The sequence below is a fragment of the Populus euphratica genome, unplaced genomic scaffold (genome assembly GCF_000495115.2).
Source record: "Populus euphratica unplaced genomic scaffold, PopEup_1.0 scaffold25.1, whole genome shotgun sequence".
NCBI lineage: Eukaryota > Viridiplantae > Streptophyta > Magnoliopsida > Malpighiales > Salicaceae > Populus > Populus euphratica.
The window spans coordinates 2,088,199-2,111,079 of NW_011499851.1; the positions used below are offsets into that span (position 1 = coordinate 2,088,199).

The window sequence follows — 22,881 nt, forward strand, 5'->3', positions numbered from 1 at the left end:
TATAATTATAATTATAATTATAATTATAATAATTATTAGATATAAGTATAATTAAAAGACTATAATAATAATAATTATTATTATATATAAGTATAATGGGAAGCTAAGTGTTTTTCCACGCCTTTTAATATATTGTTAATATATCTTATTTGCATGTATATTAAAACAATAGGAAAATGCATGGATGCTAACCATCCACATCATCCCTAAAAGGGTGTGCCAAAGGCCTGTAAAAATCCACGCAAGAAACAAATTTAATTAAAACAAAGTCACATCATTAATATATATATTAAAAATAGTTATATTATTTTTTAAATATTTTTTTATATCATAATATATATTAATAATATTTTTTTTATTTTTTAAAAATTATTTTTATTATTAACACATTAAAATAATTTAAAAACATTAAAAATATATTAATTTGAAGTAAATAAAAAATAAAAAATTAAAAAATTAAAATATTTTTAAAATACAGAAACAAACAAATTCTAAATTAGAAATTTCAGCTATTATTAAAGTTGTTTATTGCTATATTAATTTTTTTATATAAATTTTAAATATATATATATATTTAATTAAAAATATTATAAAATAAATTTTTGTGTGTAAAATAAATGAAAATAAAGTTTTTATAAATAAAAAATAGTATTTTTAGTTTTTAAAAAACTAAAATTTGAAAGAAATATATATATTTGGTTAATCAAACAAATTCTCTTTGCATGATTGGAAGAAAAAAATCAATCACTTTTTAGAAGAATTTCAAAATCGTTGTTATCCATTGGCAAACAAAATGGGTGAAAGAATTCGAAAAACGTTTCTGTTAATTACATTTTTTTATCTATTTAAAAATAAATAAATACAATAAAGAAAAATCGTTAATTATCTGAATTCACAGTTAGTTCTGGAGGTTTTAAGTCCATGCTTCCACCGAGGTTCTGAATCATACACGACAAATTAAATCGCCGTGCAAGCTTGTGTTAAAAAAATATACGATTATATTTGGCAAAAAGAATTTGCGTCGCGTCCTTGGCAAATTTCTACAGACGACATTTCCAACTTCCAAGGAACTGGACGCGTATAGTCATCAATCATCACATTCCAGCCGCAAAGCTCATTATTCTTTCGACCGCTGACATGAAAAATAAATAAAAAAATATTACGCTGTAATACCATGGGATAGGGACATTTAATTTAAGTGTAGTTACGTAAGCTCTGAGGACGTCTGTAGGTAACTTGACACGACTGTGATTTGACTCACGGCAACATGTTTGATTGTAATACTGACGGATGGCATATGGGTTTTGAGAGTTTATATCATAAAATTCTAGATACTAATTAATAATACACATGATTGATTGCAATACTCATGGTATATGGGTTTTGATATTTCAGATATCATAGTGAAACGAAATGAATAAAAAGGAAGAAATTTCCTAGGGCAAATCATAATTAAGAAAAAGAAAACGATGAAGTTGGTATAATATGAATGTATGTATATAGGTACTTGGAAGTCAAGTTTTGGAAGACCTGTGGCATTGGATGAACTTGGACCTGCCTATTACCTTTGCAAATTACGCAATACTAATTGTGAGGCTATAATAACAAAATTTATATAATTTTTTTTTTAAATAACTTGAATTTTAATGTTAAATTTATGAACTAAATCTTAAAAATAAAATTATTACATAAAAAATAAATAAATAAAATAAAAATTATTCTTTAACCAATTCATTATTAAATGATAAAATAAAATAATAATTTTAATAAAATAATAATAAAAATTTATACTAACTTATGTTAATTTGTTAAATTCATGAATAAAATCATAAGATAAAAATAAACTAAAAAAATTATAATTTTATTTTAAAAAAATAACAACAACACTCATATTTTCATGCAATAATTGCTTTTGATCTGGCATGTGAGGAAGCGCAAGAGGCGGCCTAGCTCGTGAACTAAACAAAGAAGCAATTCCTAGGAGCATAATTACCCTATCTGGCTTGGAGCATGGCTCGGCTTGGGACTGAAAACAGTGTTAAAATAATTAAAATGATATTATTTTAAATAAATATTAAATAAAAAACAATACTAGACTTGCCCAATTCATAAAAGAAGTCTTCTTTGAGCCATGTTATATGGTAATGACTAATTGCTGGTCTGGCTTAGTGAGAAGTGGTGGCGATAAGCTTCCAAGTTGCAAGGTGCCAAGGCAATTAATGATGCCTGAAAGTCGTCATAACAGTACGTGCGAGATTTTAGCATGTGCATGCGTTATGATCACGAAGTCAAGATTAACAGTATGCGCGAAAATGAAACGGCACCACTTGAGCTGTTACTATCCATCTCAATTTATATAGATATTGAGATCTCTTTCATTCTCAACCCTCCTTGTGGCACACATTCCTCATTAACCACTGAAATATAACTATTTTTATATCTTAAAAATATTATTTTAATACATTTTTAAATAAAAATACTTATAAAAATAACTATTATTACAATATCCAACCGTAGATGTCATTTGTGGTGGGATTGGGATCAACTATTACAACTTGGTGCTTGCATTTCCATGGCCATGAACGCCAAACACCAGCACCAGTAATGAAAAGGATTTGCCAGCCATCAGGCATCAAGAGGAGACCATTACTCAAGTTCAGGGATTAGATAAAGGAGTAAAACAGGACTAATAAAAATCAAGAAAGCTGAGGTTGAAACTGTGGAGGTTGAAATTCTTTGATTGGTTAAAATGTATAGCTGAGCTATTTATTATTCTAAATTACGACCAAAACATGATTTTTTTTTTCTTTCTATTTCAGCTCCAAGGAGTGCATGTGTTACAGTACAAGTATCAATGGCGCCTTTAAATACTAGCGGGCACCTTCAATGCAATGCAATGATGAAACCTATAATGGGATCCTCCTCCAGAGTCCAAACCCCAGCTACCAAATAAAATGGATTACAGCAGGAGTTGTGAGGGCTGATTGGCACAAACCAGATTCTTGACATAAAATCGAAACATCGAGAGATCAAAGTAAACTCTACCCTTCATTTTATGTGGACTCTTGAGATATGATGAGATGAAAGAGACTCACAAGATAGAACGTAGAGTGCATGCTGCTTTGGGTATGTTATCGGGCCTTGACTGGAGGCCGAGTCATGCTATTTAATAAGCGGGATTGGAGGTCCAGTATGAGGACGCTGATCAATTTCCTTAGATTCGAACCAAGAAGCCCATGGATCTAGTTTTGCTGGGCTTAGTGCATTGCTTTCTATTATTTCCCAGATTTGCTTTTGATTTCCAGGGTTTACCTTTTTAATTATCCAATTAATTAAATGCCAGATGCTCAGGTAGTCTCCAGCAAGGAGATGGTCACGGTAAAGTTGGGAGTGATGGCAAATTCGCATCTCAGGACACTCATTCGTCATGCGCTCGGGGGAGTTTCTGCACGCACCACCTTCCTTTTAATTAAAAAGTCATATTTCTTTATTGGTATTAGTTGTTTGTCCCTCGAGTGGACGTTTAATATTATATTACATGGTGTTTTCAAATAATCAATTTTTTTTTTGTATTTTTGATATTAGCTCATTAAAATTATAGAAAATACTAAAAACAATATTAATTTGATATTTTTTAAAATAAATATACTTTTAAAAAACATTTAAAAATAAAAAATATCACAGGTTATATAAATCTAGAATCATAGTTGTGATAGAGACCTTCTAAATAAGTGTGAAGGTGGTGAATGCAATTGCTCCTTCCTCCTCACGAAGGGGTGTTGCGAAGTCTACCTAACTATTTAGCTCAAATGAGTAGATAAAAATATGGTGATTGATTCTATAAGTTAGTTTTTTATTACTTAGTGATATTGTGAGAAGATGTAATACTTAAATAGATTACCCTTCCTAATAATAAATATATTTGTTGTTCATTGATTTTAAAATTATCTACGAAAAGGAAAAAATATAAAGTAATAAATATTTTTTTTTACTTATTTTGCTGTTTTCATTTATTGTAGTTCTAATATAAAAAGATTAAATACAGAAATAAAAATATAGATCGTAAACAAAAAGATTGAAGTAAAACTCCATCAATTAATTTTCTTTCATCAAACAAATTAAAGTAATTGAGTATCGCTAACCCCAAATTTAAAATTTATTTTTATCTTGTTTTGGGATGTTTGTTAAGAATTTAATGAGATTTTTTCATAATTCTGTTATTTTTTCTTCTTCTTTTTTTTTTGCTCGGATTTGCTATTTTATCAAAAAAAAATTGAATTCTTCTTATAGTGATTTTTTTCTAATTAATTAGATAAATTTTATAGGTTTGTCTTAATTATACTTAAACTTTTTTATGTTTTGTTTTAGCAAAGCCACCAAAATTACTAATTTTTCTTATGCTATATGTTTTGATTTTAAGTTAAACTATGAATAAAATAAGAAGAATCGACTCTTTTTTTGAGAAAAAGAGAGCAAATATTGATAATTCACAACCTAGTGAACCAACTCTAATGCGTAATGTTGAAGTTATGGTTAAGCAATCTCAATGTGCTTCAGTTTACAAAAAAACTAAATTAATTAGTGAGCAACCTCTTATTAGAATTGATATTGCTCATTTAATTAGATACCCAAGCAATAATCTTCAAATGTGAGAATACTCGGTTAATCAACAAGGTAAAATTTGAAGGGCAAACATTATATTGAGCCATATCAACTTTTGATATCTAAATGTTTACTAATTGGTGGAAAACATCATCGTTGATTTTAGTCCCATTAGTTCAAAATTAAGTTATCTATGGCTTGAATATTCAAAGAAAAATACTGTATTTTATTTCCCTTGCTATTTATTTTTAAATAAACCATCTGAAAAGTCAAGATCAAACACATTTACAGTTAAAGGATTTAATTGTTGAAAGAAAGTTAATGATTAAGAACAATGTATTTTTTTGACTCGTATAAAAAAAGATCCAAATTCAGTTTATAGATTCACAATTGATATGATAATTAATTATTTTTATTTTATGAAAGAATGACAAGCATATTTAAAATAAATATGTAAGTATCATTCTTTATTATTTTTTATTTTATTTCAAAGTTTATCAAACATAAATAATGCTTCACTTTATCTAATGTTTCTTATATACTCTGTATGTTTTTATTTGATAAGTATAAAAACAAATAAAACTAAAGTGATGGATATATTATGAAGATTAAATTAATTTCATCACTTTTATTTAATTTGGTATTGCTCAAAACATTTTACTTTATGAAAAGTTCATTATATATTTATATTTTTTTATAAATCATGTACAATAAATTCAAAAATATATATTATATATTAATTTTGTCCCCTTAGCTAATCATATATATATAAACAAACAAATAAATAAGATGCGCTTAGGCCTAAAAGACAAGACCCGCTCACATGCTAGGGTTTTTTTTTGTGAAAAAATAAACTTGTCGATTGTGATATTTTTTAGTGGTTTGGGTTTGTTGATAGAAATATTAAATTCTTCTCGAAAAGATAAATTCATTAATACAAAGAATAAAATTTTTAATGGTCAAAATATGACCTTTTAAGATCTTGTTTTTTCCTTAATTTTTTTGGTGACTTTATCTCTTAAAAATATTCAAGGATTGAAGTGTTAAGACAATAAAAAATATGAATTACTAAAATAGCAAGGACCAAATGATAGAAACACTACAACTTTAAGGACTAAATAAGAATAATAAATGTGATTAAACAATGTAAGAAATCCATCAAAAAAAATTATAGAACATAGATTTTATTTTCATTGAGCATTCATGAATAGTTTTTTATTTTTGCATGTTATGTATAGAATAAGTGGAAAAAAAAATTGTTAACATTCTCAAAAAACTTTATAATATTATTTAAGAATCATGATAAATAGAATAGTAATTTAAGTATCATGTCAAGCCTCTTTTCAATACATTTCAATAAGAATAAATTAAAAAATTTAAAAAAAAAGAAAGAAAAGGGCCAACATCAAGGGTAAAAAGATGAGTTCACGCCTCTAGCGTAACAGAAAAAAGGCTTGCATGCTTATTTTTTTTTCTATTTCTTTTTATCAAAAAATAAATGACATGTTATTTATTATTTTTATTAATTTTTTTAATAAAGTAAATAATACATCATTTACTTGCCTAATTTTTAACTATCAGGGAGGTGTTAGAAGATTAAGTTGAGTTTCTCGACCCTTAAAAACTCAGTTTTAATCTTTTTTTATTAATAAATATTTTTATAACCTCAATAAATTAATTTTTCAATACAAAATATCTCTAAATCAATTTAAAAATAAAAAATAAAAAAATTTCTTAACTTCAATCAATTTTTTTAGCAAGATAAAGAAAACAAAACATTTCAATGAAGCTATTTTTTAATTAAATGGAATCCATTAACATGAAAAATAATTTTTTTTACTGTTAAAATGTGGCCTATCAACTATTTTCTCTCTTTTATATCGTTTCTAGCAATATTCTCTTAACTTTAGAAATTACAAAGTGAATAAAATAACATATAAAAAAAACTTTAATAAACATGAAAACCGAAAAAAATTGAGGGATGAAATTTTAGAAAAGCACAACAATGAAAAAAGAGAGTAAAAGGATTCATTTTTGTTAAAGTGTTAATTTAATCCTAGATGTTTTAATTTATTTTAATTAATGAAATTAAATTTTATCTTATTAAATCGAGCAATAATTTAATATTAAAATATTTTTTTGAGATCACAAAAACATTATTATAACAAGGTAATTAAAACAAATTATCAACCTGAAATCATAGTCAATGCAGTGTATTCCAATGAACAATACATTATTAGGTGATCCATGGTGATTTTTTATAGTGCATATGCGGAGTATTTTCTTCACATCACGACAATCCTACAACAAGCAAGGGGGAACGAGTTATCATATTCAAACCCCAACCGACAAAGCATAAAATATACAATGATGAATTAAAAATAAAATAAAATTAGTAACTAAAACAATCTTGAAAGAGAATAAATTATTTAAGAATGGACAAGTGGCTTGCTGGCAGGGTGGCTCCCTCCAAAGCCGAATGATTGGAAAAGAACAAAAGGATAATTTGGTAGTTAAACTTGAAAGTTAAAAAAGTAGAAGTAAAATAAAAAATGTGTCAGGGTGGGGTGAGGTGTAGGATGCAGAGAGATAAGCGCACATGCAGGCCCCTCTTTTGACGCCCGCCAATCATTATCGTCCCCATGTCATCGTGCCGTTTCCGACTATCCACGTGCTTTCACGGCTTCCCTCACGTGTAATAAATCTCTTGCTCTATTGTTCCTGTAGTTGGACCTTGATTGTTCACTTTTTTATTTATTTACGCACATATTAATAATTGCTTGATTGATGCCATGGCTATCTTTTCTTTTGGCCAATTTTTTATTTACTTTCATTTTACTTGAAAATTACCGCATATATTGGAGAGATTTTATAAAATGTTGGAAATATATTGATCATGCGTATAAAGTCGGGACTTTTAATTAATATGTTTTAATGAACATTTAAAAATATAATTGCTATTCAATTCAAAAAGTTTTTTATTTGAAAATATATTAAAATAATATTTTTTATTTTTAAAAAAATTATTTTTAATATAAAATCATCAAAAAAAATAAAAACATATAAAAAATTTAAACAGCACACATAAACAACAAAGTGAGAAGTAACTTCAAAAAATAATTTCTCCTATCTATCAAGTCTCGACGATGGTAGTACAAAAGAAGATGAAAATAAAGGGAAAGGAAATCCTGTAGAAATAGCGGCGATGAGGGTACAAGAGAGAGTTCACGGCATGACCAGCTCTCTCTCAAGTCTCGACGTGCACGCACCAAAGCTAAACAAAGAAGAAGAAAAGAAGACACGTAGGTAGAAACGCTAAAAACGCGGTGGAAGAGGACCACCGAAGACTGCCGACATACGACAATGGTGCTATTTTTTCGTACTCTAGTTTACTCGATTCTCGTAACTTTTTGGATTTAATTTCCCCTCTCCAGCGAATATTCTTTCTCTCCCTCTCCATTGGGTGCCATAAGATAAGAAATACATGCAGGCAGATAGAGAGAGAGAGAGAGAGAGAGAGAGAGGGAAACTGGAACCGTATTTAAAACACACCAAACAGAGAGAAGGAAGGAAGGAGTGTTCTAAAAGCAAAGCAGCTCTAACTTAAACCTTTCCCTCCCTGTCCCTTCTCTCCCTCTCCCTCGCCCTTTCAAAGCAAAAAAAGAAAAAAAAGAAATCGAAAGAGAAAGAAGGGAGTTTGTGAGAGATGAAGGGAAAAGGAGGACATGTGGGATCCAGATTTCCTTTGAGCTCTTGGGAGGTTGCTGCTGCTTCCTCTGTTCTGTTGGGATTCGCTCTGGGTCTTTTGGGGGTTTACCTAACCATGCCTGAATCTGATTACAGTTTCCTCAAGCTCCCTCGCACCCTTGAAGATCTTCAAATCCTCAGGTTTTCTTTCTTTCTTTCTTTTTATTACCATTCATGTCTACCTTTTCTGTTGCATGGAATTGTTTCAACTTTTTCAGGATTTTTGAAAGAGATGGGCAAATCTTCGTCTTACTTTTTAAATAAATTTCATTCATTTGTGTTCTCTGCTGGGTGCATCTTTTTTTTTTTTGGGCTGGGGGGGCGTGTTTGATAGTAAAGGCAAAGCTGACTGTTTTATCAAAGCAAAATCAAGATCCATGCCTTTTAAAGTGAAATGTGGATTCCCTTTCTACTTGCCGATATCTATTAGTTTAATTCAGAACATCAAGGGATTGCTCTACTCTGCTCCGGTTGATAAAAAAAATGGCTGTAAATTTTCATGTGGATGTGACCCAATTGGATTATTCAAAGCAAGGATTTGTGGAAGGTTCACTGGATTTAGACCTTCATATGCAGGTGGTCTACATTTGAACTTCTGTTGCTTCGCAAGTTGAGCCAAAGCTTAGAATTTGTTTAATGGTTATTATATAGGAACTTGAACTAATGACAAGTATTGTTGGATTTTGCTTGTAATGTACTACTTGATATACCTGTCCTCTTGGGATAAATGAATTTGTACATCTCATGCGATCTCAAGGTGCTAAGACTTGGTTAAAATATCACTGGAAATTTGTACTGACTGTGTTTTTTCATTTCAAAAGATATTGCTTGTGTTTCCTTCCACTTGCTACTCATATTTTCTTTGCTTCAAATTACTGCAATTGTGTATTTCCTGGCCATATGTGTATAGTTAATGTGGACGCTATTCCGCAGGGATCACCTTGAAACTTATACAAGTGACTACACTGCACAAGTCCTGGTGGGATACTGTGTGGTCTACATTTTCATGCAGACTTTTATGATCCCTGGCACTGTTTTTATGTCATTGCTTGCTGGGGCTCTTTTTGGAGTATTTAAAGGTGTAGCTTTGGTGGTGTTCACTGCCACTGCTGGTGCTTCTTCTTGCTATTTCCTGTCAAAATTAATCGGGCGCCCACTTGTCTTCGGTCTCTGGCCTGACAAGCTTAGTTTCTTCCAAGAGCAGGTGAATCTCAACTCCTGCATAACTTTTGTTTATTTTTGCTGGAAAATTGTCGGAAAATTGTTTCTTTCACTCTCAGGTGGCTAGAAGAAGAGGAGGATTGTTGAACTACATGCTTTTCTTAAGACTAACCCCAACTTTACCAAATACATTTATTAATGTTGCTTCACCAATAGTTGATGGTCCTTATCACATTTTCTTCCTGGCAACCTTGATCGGACTTGTTCCTGCTGCTTATGTCACTGTTAAGGTATTTACTTGTGAAGCTTAGGTTTTTTTTCAATTGAATCTCTCTCTTCATCTGGCAAAAGCAGTGCTAAAAATCAACTGGTGTCTGGTGTTACCAATACTCTGAGAAGAGAATAACAGAGTCTACTTTTTATTGGAGTAAATGCCATTATATATATAAAGCATCATATATATACATGATGTTCCACCTCAGTCTATGAGTCATAAGTTGTAAAATCAAATGCAATGTGGTCTGATTGATTAAGAATTGCAAAGGTTTATGAATTCTGAATTGTTAAGGATGTCATTAACGGAGAACTTACATGTCGTTGCTGCTTTCTAAATATGTTGGACACCTGGTTATCATGCAGGCTGGAATAGCTCTTGGAGAATTGCAATCTATAGGCGATCTTTATGACTTCAACTCCATTGCCACTCTATTCCTCATCGGGATTGTTTCTATTACCCCTACATTAATAAGCAAGAGTAAATCATAGTGTTTTTCTGGAAATACTTGCTTGATGTACATGCGTCTTCAGCCACATAGCAGCCAATACGGTGCCACTTCGTTTCCGTACATCAAATAAATGTAAGTCGCAGCTGTCCCTGTTTGTGGATTTCACTGTCAAAGCTGCAGATGCCAGAGATGATGATCTCGGGAGGATGCCTGGCGTGCACAAGCTCATTCACCTCTCGGGGTTATTTATTTGTACTGGAGTTGTGGGATGGGTGGTAACCTGTATATTTTGAATGCCTAAAAAGAAAAAAAGAGTAATCAATCTCAAAGATATGAAAATCCTTTCTTCTAGACACATTAAAAGGTCTTAACCAGAGATTTTCTCCTGCTGCAGCCTCGCAGGCTACAGTTGCAATACTATGTTAATCAGTTCATGATGCACCTATTGATCTGCGGTGTTTGAGAAAGGGAATGATTGTTTTTTTTAATGTTTTGTTTTTTTATTTTTATTAAAAAAATATTTTATTTTTTAAAAAATATTTTTATATTGATATATCAAAATGTTTCAAAAACATAAAAAAAATAATTTTAAGTAAAAAAAAAAAAATTTGGCTGAAAAAAACGTTGACGTTATGCTTTTTCTATCGGAAAACTGTCAATAATTTCGGCTTCAGGAATTTAAAAAGATTAATGATTTCCAAAAGTCCAAATTCTTCAGAATTTCCAAAAATAAACTCTTAAATTCTTCCACTTTTGTTTACTTTAGAAATCCAACTTTTTAAAGAATCGCTTTCTCTAACCTGTTACTTTCTTTTTCTAGGTGGAAAATTATTTAATAGTATAGCCTACAGCATCTTGTACTTAGAACGATAGTTTTCTAGAACCAAGGTACCAGGAGTTTTCTTGAAAAAGATAATTCAATAGATTAACTTATTGTGTACTTTTAAAATTGATAAACTTGATGTTTTTTTGTTTTTTTGAATTAGACTTAATAGTAAATTTTCATTCTTTCCTTTCTGCTATAGCCTGCTCTAAGCGAATTATTTATTTGAAATTGTGATAGTAGTATTGATTTAAAATATTTTTTATTTAAAAATATATTAAAATAAATTTTTTATTTTTAAAAAATTATTTTTAATATCAATTTATATAAAAATATCTGAATATATATATATATATATTTTATTTTAAATAAAAAAATCAAAATTTTAAAAAATATTATTTACATTTCGTTATCAAACACTCTTTCTTTTTTATTCGAAGCTTGAGCTTGAGGTTTGCTGAGCTAACCATCAACTCTCAGAGCTGAAGCTGTAAGTTACCGTCCCAACTCAAAACAGACCTTGCCCACTAAACAACGCATGACAGGTCGGGAAAAGGCCAAATCATTCATGTTATCGAGACCCTTCTTCCAATGGACCACAAGTTCATAATCCCTACTCCTGTATCGAGTTTTCATTTCCTTCGGAAATTTTTTTCCCAAGGCGTAGTCATAAACCGGCAATCCTAGAGCGTTTGGAGCAATAATTAGTTGTTGGTAGCGACTAGCGACCCCATGAAACACTCCAAAATCCATAGAAATCAAGCATAAAGCCAAATTCAAGAAATCCCACGAAGAAAAACTCGGTGCACAAAAAATACATTCTAGTCACAGATACACTGCTGATAGATATACTTGTACATGGATTTATGAAGTAAATTAGAACAAGGAATGAAAATATCCCTATTTGCAAGAGATGGCGTCTTGCTGTCTTTTGGGATTGTTCACAACACAGGCATTTATATCTCCTCGTTTTCCTACCTAAATTTCATGGCCTTTTTCTTTCTGTTGGAACTGTCTGGGGTCCGGCTATCTAGCTTGCGTTTTTGCCTGGCTGGTTCAAAAGCACCACCATCCTTGAGTGCTGTAGCTCTTGCCTTTCTTTTAGCAACAGCGGGTCTTTTCCCCTGATGCTTTTCTTCTCGTGGCTTAGATTTCATCTTAACTGCTACATCTCGCTTTGAATGTGCAGGAGCATGGACTTTCTTCTCCACACCAGATTTGCTAGCACGCAAGCCCTGGTAGGATTTGGCAGCCTTCCTATCTGGCCTGTTGTTATAGTAAGGAGCCCTTGAATCTGGTGCCAACCTCTTCTTTGGTGAATTAGCTGTCTCTTCAGCAAATGAGTTCTTTCTCTTGGAGGGGGTAGAATCCTGTCTGGCATGAGATAGTCTCAGCTCTCTATCACGAAGCTTCAAATTCCGTTTCTTTATCACCAAATTCGCAGCTTCCTGCATGCCATCACTCAGAACTCGTTAACCTTACAGGACAGACCCTGGATTTATTGAATACATTGTGCATACTAATGAAAGCATTAATATAAAATTTAAGCTACTCTTGAGTAAGAACTTTCAGAAACCCAATTTTAAACAAGACAGTCCTAAACTAAAAGAGAATCCAAACACACCGACACAAAACAATCAACTAATACATACACAACTAAACTTCATCCTTTCATTTCCTAGCATATCATCATAAAACAGCTATATGAAAATCCAGCCCTGACAATTCTCTTTGCCCAGTCTAACATTCCATCCACAAATGTATAGCCAAAGCAAGAAAATTTCAAGAACTACAGGCCAAAGCTTCAATCTCTTACAAAGTTACAAGTGATGCTTGACAGCTCCAATGATACATATCTGGACTAGAATAAAAATAATCTACCAAAAAAATAATCACAGCCATTCCCTAAGTAAATCATAGTTTGCCACTCCTTAAATCTGGAAAGAAAATACAAAATAACAAGACCACATTTTCACACTCATGAAATATGCTCTTTTCTTTTTAAATTGGACTATTTCTTAATAGCTTGTTATATGATCTAAGCATGTAACAGTCCAACTTGATATAACTTGAAATCTTAATTAACATCCAACTTAAAATATTGACTACAGAGTGTTACAAGAACCTTAAATTTCTAAATTTTGGGTACAAATGGCAGCTCATCATAACATCAGCTTCAATGGTTATGTCACATCAGATAAAAATAGAGTTAGGAATGTGCCAACAGAGGAAAGCATGTTATTATAAATTTCAATGATAAAATTATTGAAAAAACTGAGCATTAAATAGCAATGCATCATACCCTTGTTTTAAACAGCACATAGGCGATGCCCTTTCCCAGACCTATATGAGGATCTCTAATTACTCGAACAGCTTCAATACTGGATGCAAGATCTTTAATACCAGTGAAAAGCTGATAAAGTTCTTCATCCTGCAGTGAGAATAAAGAGACATATCCAGACAAGATTAACAAAATTAGGCAGCAACAAATGCATACAGGGAGTAAATGCACATCAAGAAATCACATCATAGCTGATCACCTTCACATCAAAGGGGAGGTTACCAACAAAAACTGTCCTCTTGTTATCATAAAGGGGAGCATCTGACCCCTTTAACTTTTTGCGAGGTGGGCATGCCCTATCTACACGAATGTGATTGCTTCCAACCTATTTCAAAAAGAATAAAACAATCTTTTTTTACTTGAAACCATGTTGATTAGCCAACTTTTGGAAATGAAACATACCACAGCCATATTATGGGAGAGAGATGCCTCTGCCGATTGCTCATTCTTGAAAACAACATATGCATGAACACTGCAACACATGGTATTCTTCATAAGAAAGTGACATTGCTATGAAAATAAATAGAAATTGATATAAGGGATCGACCAAAATCACAACACGAAGTTTAATTAAACAGAAGGTCCTTATAGGCAAGAGAAGATCCCAGAAGTGGACTACCCTATAGTAAGTAAACATACATAATTAAATTAATTAGGTTTGTTTGTTAGTGATGCAACTCAAAGTTGAGATATGGCAATTAATCACAAAGCATGCACTGGAAATGGATCATCGTTTAGTTCCAGCTCTAGTAACTCAAGATCAACATTTTCACTGGTTGCTCTTCAGTTAATTACCAAGGCATGTTTTTTTTTCTCCTCAGAGTGATCATTCACATCAAGTTTCCCTTCATGCATTTAATCAATCGAAGAAGCATGTGCATGTACCATTTTGCTTACGGACATCTAATTAATTCTTTTCCAGATTATGATAACAAAAAAGCTAGAGATCATAGATTTTTTAAGGATTGTGAAACAAACCTCGAAAAACTGGAACAAGAACTTGCTAAATTTTTTATATCAGATGAACAAAGGAAGCAGATATGGTAACATTGATCAGGTGAAATTATAGAATTACGGTATGAGAATGGACATCAAAACTAACTGTCAGAATATAATTATGTCCTGAAACAACACGGAAACAAATCCATAATCTAAAGATACCTTAATTGATTTCACATGAAAAAAAAAGAGCAAATTACATCTCAAACATCTGTAAAAAACAACAGCATACCTGTCAACATTATCATTAAATTTCTTCAACAAAATAGCTCCCTTCCTCGGTATCTTGGACTGCCCAAAATGAAAACCAACAAAGCAAACCATCAAAATCAAAACAAATCAACAACAAAAAACCACAATCATCATAATCAAAGTACACCTACTTCGGCAATTGGCACGGACCGGATCCTCACAGACTCAACGTCCCCAAACTTACTAAATTCCTTAATAAGTGTCTTCTTCTTCACCTTCAAAGGCAAATTCCCAACAAACACAGTCCTCAACAACTTGCTCTCATCATCAAACCCTTCACTCTCCTTTGAAACCAGCACATCCGCAGCATCATCAGTGTTTTTCCTCTTAGCCCCAACAACAACACTCGCATTTTCCTCATTATCTACCACTGGACCATACTTTTTAGCCTCATATTCTCTCTCAAGATCGTCTCTTTTTCTCTTCTTTCTCTTCCTTAACGTTTCCTCTTCTTTTGGCTCAAAACCCGAAATGGGATTTTCAGCTTTCACCTTTTTTAGTTTCTCTGTAGTTTCATAGAAGTTGGGTTTTTGGGTGTCGACATCGGTGCTAGGGTTTTCGTTGGATTTTGGGTCTTCGGGTTTTCTTTTGAAAGGGTTGCTATCAGAGAAAAGGGAGGAGGTAGAGGCGGTTTGATCGGCGCTGCTAAATAGGGTTTTGAAGATATCGGAAAGAGCAGAAGCTGTGTGGTTCTGGGCTGTGGAGGTGTCTGGTTCCTTGTGTTTCTTTTTGCCCATTGTTTTTCGAATGGAGAAAGAGGGAGGCGGTCAGGCGGACGTGAGATTCAATTTTAAGTGATGTTATAAACCTATAGCGTGGGGAAGGTTTTGCAGGCCTCCAAAGTCCAAACTCTTTTTATAAACCTAAAGCCCATTGTTATTTTGAATATTTTTTAAATAAGCACAATTATGATTATTTATTTTCTTGGTTATTCGAAGTTGTCGATTTTAGTTTTGAGGTTGATTTAACTGTTTTCGTGCAAAATGTAATTTTAATAATTTACATTTTGCACACAGTTTTTAAAATTAACTCATTTGCTCCAATTTGCTCCACATATCTTTTGAAAGTTGTTATTTTATACCATTTCAAGGATCACTTGCACATAAGCATAATAATGAGATTTTTTTTAATATATTCACATTGGTCTTGGCATATTCACAATCATTATTTATATTTTACTCATATTAAATCAATTTAAGTTACGTGATGAACTCTTTTCACTCATTGGATATCCAACTTGATCTATCTATAAGTTTTTTTTTAATTTTTAAGAAATTGTATTTAAATTTCATGAAACATTTACAAAATCTCATTCTACAAAATTACTGTAAAGAGTCTCACATATAATCTTAATTTCTTCTATTAATGCAATATATACTTTAAAAATATGGAATTATATTATTACATATCACTAGCTATTCGAATTGATTGTTAAATTGTTGATGGTTTGTATAACTATGTGTATAGATCATTCAAGATCCTTTTTATATTTAGAAATAATACACAGTATTGAATTATGTGCTTATTATCTCTTAAATTATGTATAGACGTATTCTTTCTGCGACCGGTAAATACACCTACTGATTTTCCTGCTGGCATTGGCTCCAGCAACCAAGCAATTATCCTCCTAGCCTTCGTGTTCTGATTCAAGCTGATGCCATGCATGTAACCCTCTGGCGTCCCTAGCTAGTTTCCGTTTTCCTTCATTTCTCTAAAGATAAATTGTTACAAGAGTTTGATTATTGCCTGCTAAACGTCTCCCCTTTTGCTGTTCAAATTTGTACTTAGTTAGAGCTCTAAGTTTTCATCATGATCTGGTCGTTGAAATTCCTGGCTCAAACTCTTGCTGGCTTCCCTATGTGGTGTCGATATTCTTAGTCTTATGACCCTTCGCTTATATTTTGCTCTCATCTCCTTCTTTTTTCCTTGCGGGTTTGTTTCACCCCAACAGTATTCCGATGCTGTTTCACGATACCGACTCAATGTATCGTCTCAAGTCTCCACAAAAAAAATACGCAATGTCAAATCCAGATAGAACCATTTTGGCCTTTAACGGAAATGATCTACACTTGGCTTTCACAGTTTAAACCCAGATAGAACCATTTGCTAGTGACAAATCTCAGTGGATAAGCATGCAGATGCCGGCCTCCAACAATCACAGTGGGTGAACATGCCATATCGAACCATTACACAGCATAGAGCCCTTCCTTGCCTGCCACTTGCACCAATTACTAAACCTTTGGCCACCAATTACCAAATGTATTGTTCTGCTCACTATTCAATTACATAACCATAAACCCTTCTTTCTAGTTGACTAAAAATTCTCACGACTAGTATATATTTAGTATCAGGCTCCATAATCTGGCATCAACAGCAGTAAGAGAGGGAGCTAGCTTAAGGTAAGTTCTTCCTTGTCCAAACTAGTCCTCTATTCAGCTTGGAGTTGATTTTTCATTTCTATGCTTTTTTCCTTTTTCTAAACCATACTATAAATGATTATATATATCTCAACTGTTCGTTTTATTCTTGGAATGTTACGTGCAGTTATGGAAGAAAAGGTAGCAGCTGAACAAGTTCATAAACAAGAACAGATTAATGAAGAGGAGTCCGATGCTGTACAAAACTATGTAAGAGAAGTGGAGAACAGAGAAGAAAAAGCTGATGGTATTGAAGTTGAAAAGCCACAAATACCAAAGGAAATAGAGGAGGAAAAAAATGAAAGCAAAGCAGAAACAGCTATTGATGATAACAAGCAATCACAGGCAAAAAAAGTGGGAGGAAACCAGGCAGATATAACAAAGAAACCAAAACAGGCACCAAAGCAAATTCCCAAGATGAAAATCACAGTTCCTCAACCATTTTCCTTGGCCACTGACAAAAGAATGTCTAGAGAAAGACGAGCTTCGGTGGATTTTAAAGATCAGCAACTTCCTAAACTATCCAAATCTGCTAGTGTCAACTACAAGTAAGTTTATCAGAATTTCGAAGTTTCAACTTATTCTCTATTTCAGAGTTCTGAAGCACATCGGTCAACTTATAGCCAGGGGCATTTAAACAAACTGAGAACAGAATAACATTACGCTGAGTTAACACCTTGAAATACTTGAGTATTTACGGTTTCAATGATTCATGATTCAGGGTGCAGTCCTCGCCTAGTGCTAAAGATCTGGTGGCCTCTGAGCTGAAGCGTAGTGCTACTACTGCATCAAATTCCAGGCCGAGAGTTACATCTACCAAAACTGATGATAAGAAAGTTGAGGTGAGTTCCAATTTGATTAACGACAAAAAAAATAGCGAGTATTATGAGAAATATCTTCTCAAGCTTTCCCCTTACTGAGTATAAAGACAACCTAGTTTTCTGAAAGACTCAGGGGGGAGTCAGGCAGGCAAGCTTTATTTAACTAACACTCCTTACCTTGAAGATAATGATTCGTTTATTGTTCATTGAAAACAATATTCATGACGCTATGTATATGGCTTTCAAATAACAGAACGGTGTAAAAACTAAAGAAAAAATTCAGGTGAAGGACATCCAAAACAAATCTTCACTATCCATTCCCAAGGTATATTAATTATTATATTCGTTCTCTTCATTCTCAGACACCTCTAAAGCCTGTCCTCTTAAATTTCAGCAGACGTTAGGTACTTCCTCCCATTGATTGAATTTATATATACAAGAATTTCCCGTCACCTAAAAATTCATACACATTAATGATTACAGAAGAACCAAGCAGAGGAATCGGAGACTAATAAACTTCGGAAGAACTCAACATTCAAAACATTGCCATTGCCAAGCTTCATTCGTCGGAAAGAATCGACCTCAAAACCTGACATAAAGAAGGTAAGCAGTCTAAATTTCTTCTAGGTCCAAGAAAAGGGGAAAAAGAGAGAAGTTCATAGATTTTCTAAGCCAGAAAGGCCTTCCCAATAAAAGTTTCAGAATCTATCTCCTTTTTGTTACTTGCTTGTAGTTTGGTTGTTATTTCTAGGGGTTTCCAATAATAAATCGTTCTAAACTAGACAAGAAAGAAGAATCAAACTGCATTGCATCGAATATATATCAGGGTGTTCATGGCCATTATAGTCTATAGAGACTACGTAATCTTATGACTACTGATGTTTTGTGACTTGCAGGTTCCTACAACTGGTCCAAGGTCTGCTCTGCCTGGCCGCCAAGGACACAAGTCTATCAGCGATGCTGAGAAGAACAAAACCAAAAACATAGGCAAGAACACCGTTTCAAGAACAATAAGCAGCAGTGCGAAGGAGACTATAAGCAAACTAATCAAAGGGACTCGGAAGGCTTTGAATCCTTCAAAAGAGACTGTTAAATCTGTTGTTTCAATTGCCTGATTGACGATGCAGACCAGGACTTCGTGATGACACGGCAATTAATAGCGTGTTCTTGTTCAATTGTTAAGAGTTATTTTCTGCAGTGGAATTTGAGATGCCACAACATGTGGCAGAGATAGAATACACATCAATTTAGGATTTATCCTCCCTCCCTTGTATGCAATGAATCCATGTGGTAAGTATTATGTAATGTTAATTAGCCATGATCTTGAGATATGGCAAACCCAGATTAGCAAAGAAGCTCTCTTTTCACTTCCAGAGATGGAACTTACAGTTTGAGTTTTTTTTTGTTTTTAGGTAAAAAAAAAAAAAATGATTAGAGCGTTGAAGATGACTATGCAATTTGAAAGTGTTATATGCAAATTTTTTAAAATTATAAAATTATTGTAAACAAAATTTAATAAAATAAAATAAAAGATAGAAAAAATACATTGAAACTTTAATGATAATTTAATAAAATAAAATAAAATAAAATAGAAAAAATACATTGAAATTTTAATGGTGATATTATTGATACTGTTAAAAGGATCTCAATAAAATAAATTTAACTTCATAAAAAAAAATCATTGATGATGGCCAGAATGAATAACATAAACGTCCTGAAATCAAATAAATTTTGGTATCTTTGGACGATTTGCATGTTCTATTTTTATTATTGTTGGTGGTTTGTTTTGTATTATTAGATTTATATTATCAAGATTTTTTCAATGATATCAATTATTTAAAAGGATCTCAATAAAATAAATTTAATTTTATCAAAAAACAATCATTGATGATGACCAGAATGAATCATATAAACATCTTAAAATCAAATAAATTTTAGTATCTTTGGACGACTTGCATGTTCTATTTTTATTATTGTTGGTAGTTTTTTTTGTATTGTTAAATTTATATTAACAAGATTTTTTCAATGATATCAATTGTGTTATTATCAAATTATTTTTGTGACTTTAAATTTTTTTAATCTTTTTATTAAATATTATATCCAATAATTTGTAACTTAAGAAAAAGTTATAAATTACACTTCCGGGTGAATAGTAAATGTGTAATTTTTTAAATTTTATTATCTATTTAAATATTTTTTGCGCCTTATTATTTTATTAATTTTCTTTTACTAAGCTTAGAGTTAAAAAAATAAATGAATGAAAACTCCTTTCAGCTTCCTTAGCGGGAAAAAAGGGTGCCGACCAATTACTTATAGTTTAAACAATCACCAAGCCAAAAGATTACCACTCAACTTCGAAAAAACCAGCAGCTGCATTGTTTTAAAATACATGCGTAGCCATTACTATTAGTCGCGCAACCCATTGCTCTCTGTGAACTAAAACGGAGGAGCTCAAGCATCTAATTTAGGAAGTCACAAAATACCCACCAAGATGAAGTTGGTGTTTGATAAAGTTAATATTTGATATTAAGATTGCAATTCAATAAGTTTTTTTATTTAAAAATATATTCAAATTCATTTTATACATCAGTATGCTATAACAATTAAAAAAATTTAGAAAATTAATTTTAAAAAATAAGAAAATTCAGAAACAAAAATTGATATTCACATTTGACAATAGACTTGGGAGAAGATATTTTAGATTTGGACAGATTACACTATACAAACAGCATGCAGGGGAAAGACGACAAGTAGAAACCCCACATTCTCTCCCTCTCGGCTTCCGGATTCAAGCAAGAAGCTTTACTCTAAGGTTACAAGAATAGAGTAATATAACCCTCCTTTTCTTATTCTTCTTGTTAATTATTGAAGTTCGTTAGTTATATAATTCCTCTTTAAATATGTAAAATCAAGGGGCTGTCCCTCTGCTAAAATGCAGCAACCATGGCCGCTGCTGATGACACTTCATCAATCTTGTCCTCCTCCTCCTCCTCCTCCTCCTCCTCTTCATCTTCTTCCTCTGCCTCCCACATAAAACTTGCATATGATCCCAATACCATACTATACATGGCAAAAACAAAGGAGTAAATAAGTCACGTATTCCCATTAATAGTTATTTAAGAGATTAGGAGGGTGTGGTGTGAAAATTACCAATCATTAGGAGAGGCGAAAACAGCTTGATCAAAGTAAGATTTAGCTCGCTCCCCATCCCTTTTTGCATCCCAAATTAATTTCCCATACAAAGACAAGACCTCTCCATCTCCTGGACTCGCCAGGATTGCTCTCCCGTAGTACTCCTCTGCTTTCTCCGCGTCTCCCTCCACCTTTGACCGAAACAAAAAAAAAAAAAAAAAGATAATAAACAACTACTCGATCCAGCTACTTTGTGTCAACTAAATGAATACAAAATAATATTTTTAATATCAAATATATTTTTGCAACACACCCAAATAAAAACCACCTCTTAATCATTTCATTAATTAATTAAACATTTCCTCATTTTTTTTTTTTACCTCGTGTAAGTATTTTCCGTAGTTTCTTAGAATCAAAGCATCGTTGGGGTTTGACTTCAACATTTGCTTATAATAATCACCCATCTTGCTAACATCATCACCGCCGCTTCCCCCATGTCCGCCGTTTCCCCCATGTCCGCCGGAGGATTTACCGAATCCGTCTCCGGAAAAACCTAACTCCTCCAATGGAATCCCGCTCTTCGGCCAGATTCCAGCGTAATCATCCACACCGTCCCCAAACACATGGTCCTCGACCTCTGGTATCATCGACGGAAAAGACCGTGAACCAGCACCGGAAGGCTTCTTCAGCCCTCTGGAAGCCTCCCTCTCCGATCTGATGACATTACTCTCCGATAACGCCCTCCGAATCGGAGGTCCTGCCTGGTGATGGTTGATATCCAAATGCAGCGCGTCTCTCGGAGAACTAACACCGGAGAAGATGTTAGTCGGTGAATCGTAACGTGTTAGAGAGATTTTAGGTGAGTTTGGCCGAACCGTTGATTGGATCGGAAATGAACCGGTTCTCATTGGAACAGATTTCATGGCTTGGTTGATTGATTAGGGTGAGAACTTGATGAAATAGTTTTGGAAGAACTGGACTTGAAGCTTCCGTTCCGAGCTTTTGAGTTGTATACTTATAGGGGTTTATGGACCGTTGGATCTGTCGACTACGTTGACTTGAGAGAGAAGGAGATGCTGACACGTTTATGTCTGCACGTGAGGGGGGCTAAGGAGAAGGCACGAGCGTGGGAGTGGGGGATCGAGGGACTTTTTTGTTGAGTTGTGTAGTGCACGCGTCACGGGAAGTGCGTGATGGGATGATGTGGCAGGGCCGCGTGGAAAGGTCAGTATAAGTGGGTCCTACGTTATGGTACGGATTTGGAGTACCGCAGTGAGGTGCAATGCATGGGCTTGAAAACAGCCTTCTTCTTGTTTTTTATGCCTAGGCCCTCGCAGGCAAATGTTGTCCTGTCTTTTTACTCATGTTCCACTTTAGTCTTTAAGTTGCCAAAATATATCATGTTACTATTTATGTAGTGTTTTGTATTTTAGTACAAAATATATTAAAAATATTTTAATATTGATGTTTTTTAATGTATTTTTATTTAAAATATATTAAAATAATATTTTTAAATTTTTATTTTTGATACAAAATCATAAAAATATTTATAAATTTTCAAAAATATTTTTTGAACATAAAAATAAATACGCTCTTAATATATAATTGCCACTTGAATTAAATATATAATTGCCACTTGAATTATGAAGGTTTAATTAGTTTTAATGTATAAATTATAAATGATATGAAAACATTATTTATATCTAAAAACATCTTTACCTAATATCATTTAATGTCTCCCCTCTAACCTTTTGTTTTTCTCGTTTCATTTACTATAATCACAACCAAGTTATTTTTACTTAAAATTCTGATTAAATGATAATTACGTTTAATTTTCATAATTGTTTCATATTTTAATTCA

At 32.6% G+C, this 22,881-nt stretch overlaps 4 protein-coding genes across 5 annotated transcripts; 2 read left to right on the forward strand and 2 right to left on the reverse strand.

Moving 5' to 3' along the window:
• Positions 1-8,074: 8,074 nt before the first annotated feature.
• LOC105121551 (uncharacterized membrane protein At4g09580-like) lies at positions 8,075-10,631 on the forward strand. The gene is made up of 4 exons (XM_011020234.1): positions 8,075-8,490; positions 9,283-9,553; positions 9,630-9,800; positions 10,150-10,631. The coding sequence occupies exons 1-4, from the start codon at positions 8,309-8,311 to the stop codon at positions 10,273-10,275; spliced, it is 750 nt and encodes a 249-aa protein (XP_011018536.1). The 5' UTR covers positions 8,075-8,308; the 3' UTR covers positions 10,276-10,631.
• A 1,202-nt stretch (positions 10,632-11,833) lies between these two features.
• Positions 11,834-15,447, reverse strand: LOC105121552 (RNA-binding protein 34-like). Its single transcript, XM_011020235.1, has 6 exons — positions 14,782-15,447; positions 14,631-14,689; positions 13,802-13,871; positions 13,599-13,724; positions 13,361-13,489; positions 11,834-12,506 (listed from the first exon to the last, which is right to left on the reverse strand). Exons 1-6 carry the CDS (start codon positions 15,385-15,387, stop codon positions 12,033-12,035), a joined length of 1,464 nt encoding a protein of 487 aa, XP_011018537.1. The 5' UTR covers positions 15,388-15,447; the 3' UTR covers positions 11,834-12,032.
• Positions 15,448-16,870: 1,423 nt separating this feature from the next.
• LOC105121553 (uncharacterized) lies at positions 16,871-19,307 on the forward strand. Of its 2 annotated transcripts, XM_011020237.1 has the most exons (6): positions 16,871-17,049; positions 17,195-17,615; positions 17,789-17,909; positions 18,142-18,213; positions 18,372-18,491; positions 18,785-19,307. In XM_011020237.1, exons 2-6 carry the CDS (start codon positions 17,197-17,199, stop codon positions 19,001-19,003), a joined length of 951 nt encoding a protein of 316 aa, XP_011018539.1. In that variant the 5' UTR covers positions 16,871-17,049; positions 17,195-17,196; the 3' UTR covers positions 19,004-19,307. The 2 variants fall into 2 exon arrangements, with proteins under 2 accessions (XP_011018539.1, XP_011018540.1); XM_011020238.1 differs by lacking the exon at positions 18,142-18,213.
• Positions 19,308-20,535: 1,228 nt separating this feature from the next.
• On the reverse strand, positions 20,536-22,020 carry LOC105121554 (Tetratricopeptide repeat (TPR)-like superfamily protein). Its single transcript, XM_011020239.1, has 3 exons — positions 21,401-22,020; positions 21,039-21,211; positions 20,536-20,948 (listed from the first exon to the last, which is right to left on the reverse strand). Exons 1-3 carry the CDS (start codon positions 21,941-21,943, stop codon positions 20,816-20,818), a joined length of 849 nt encoding a protein of 282 aa, XP_011018541.1. The 5' UTR covers positions 21,944-22,020; the 3' UTR covers positions 20,536-20,815.
• Positions 22,021-22,881: the final 861 nt, after the last annotated feature.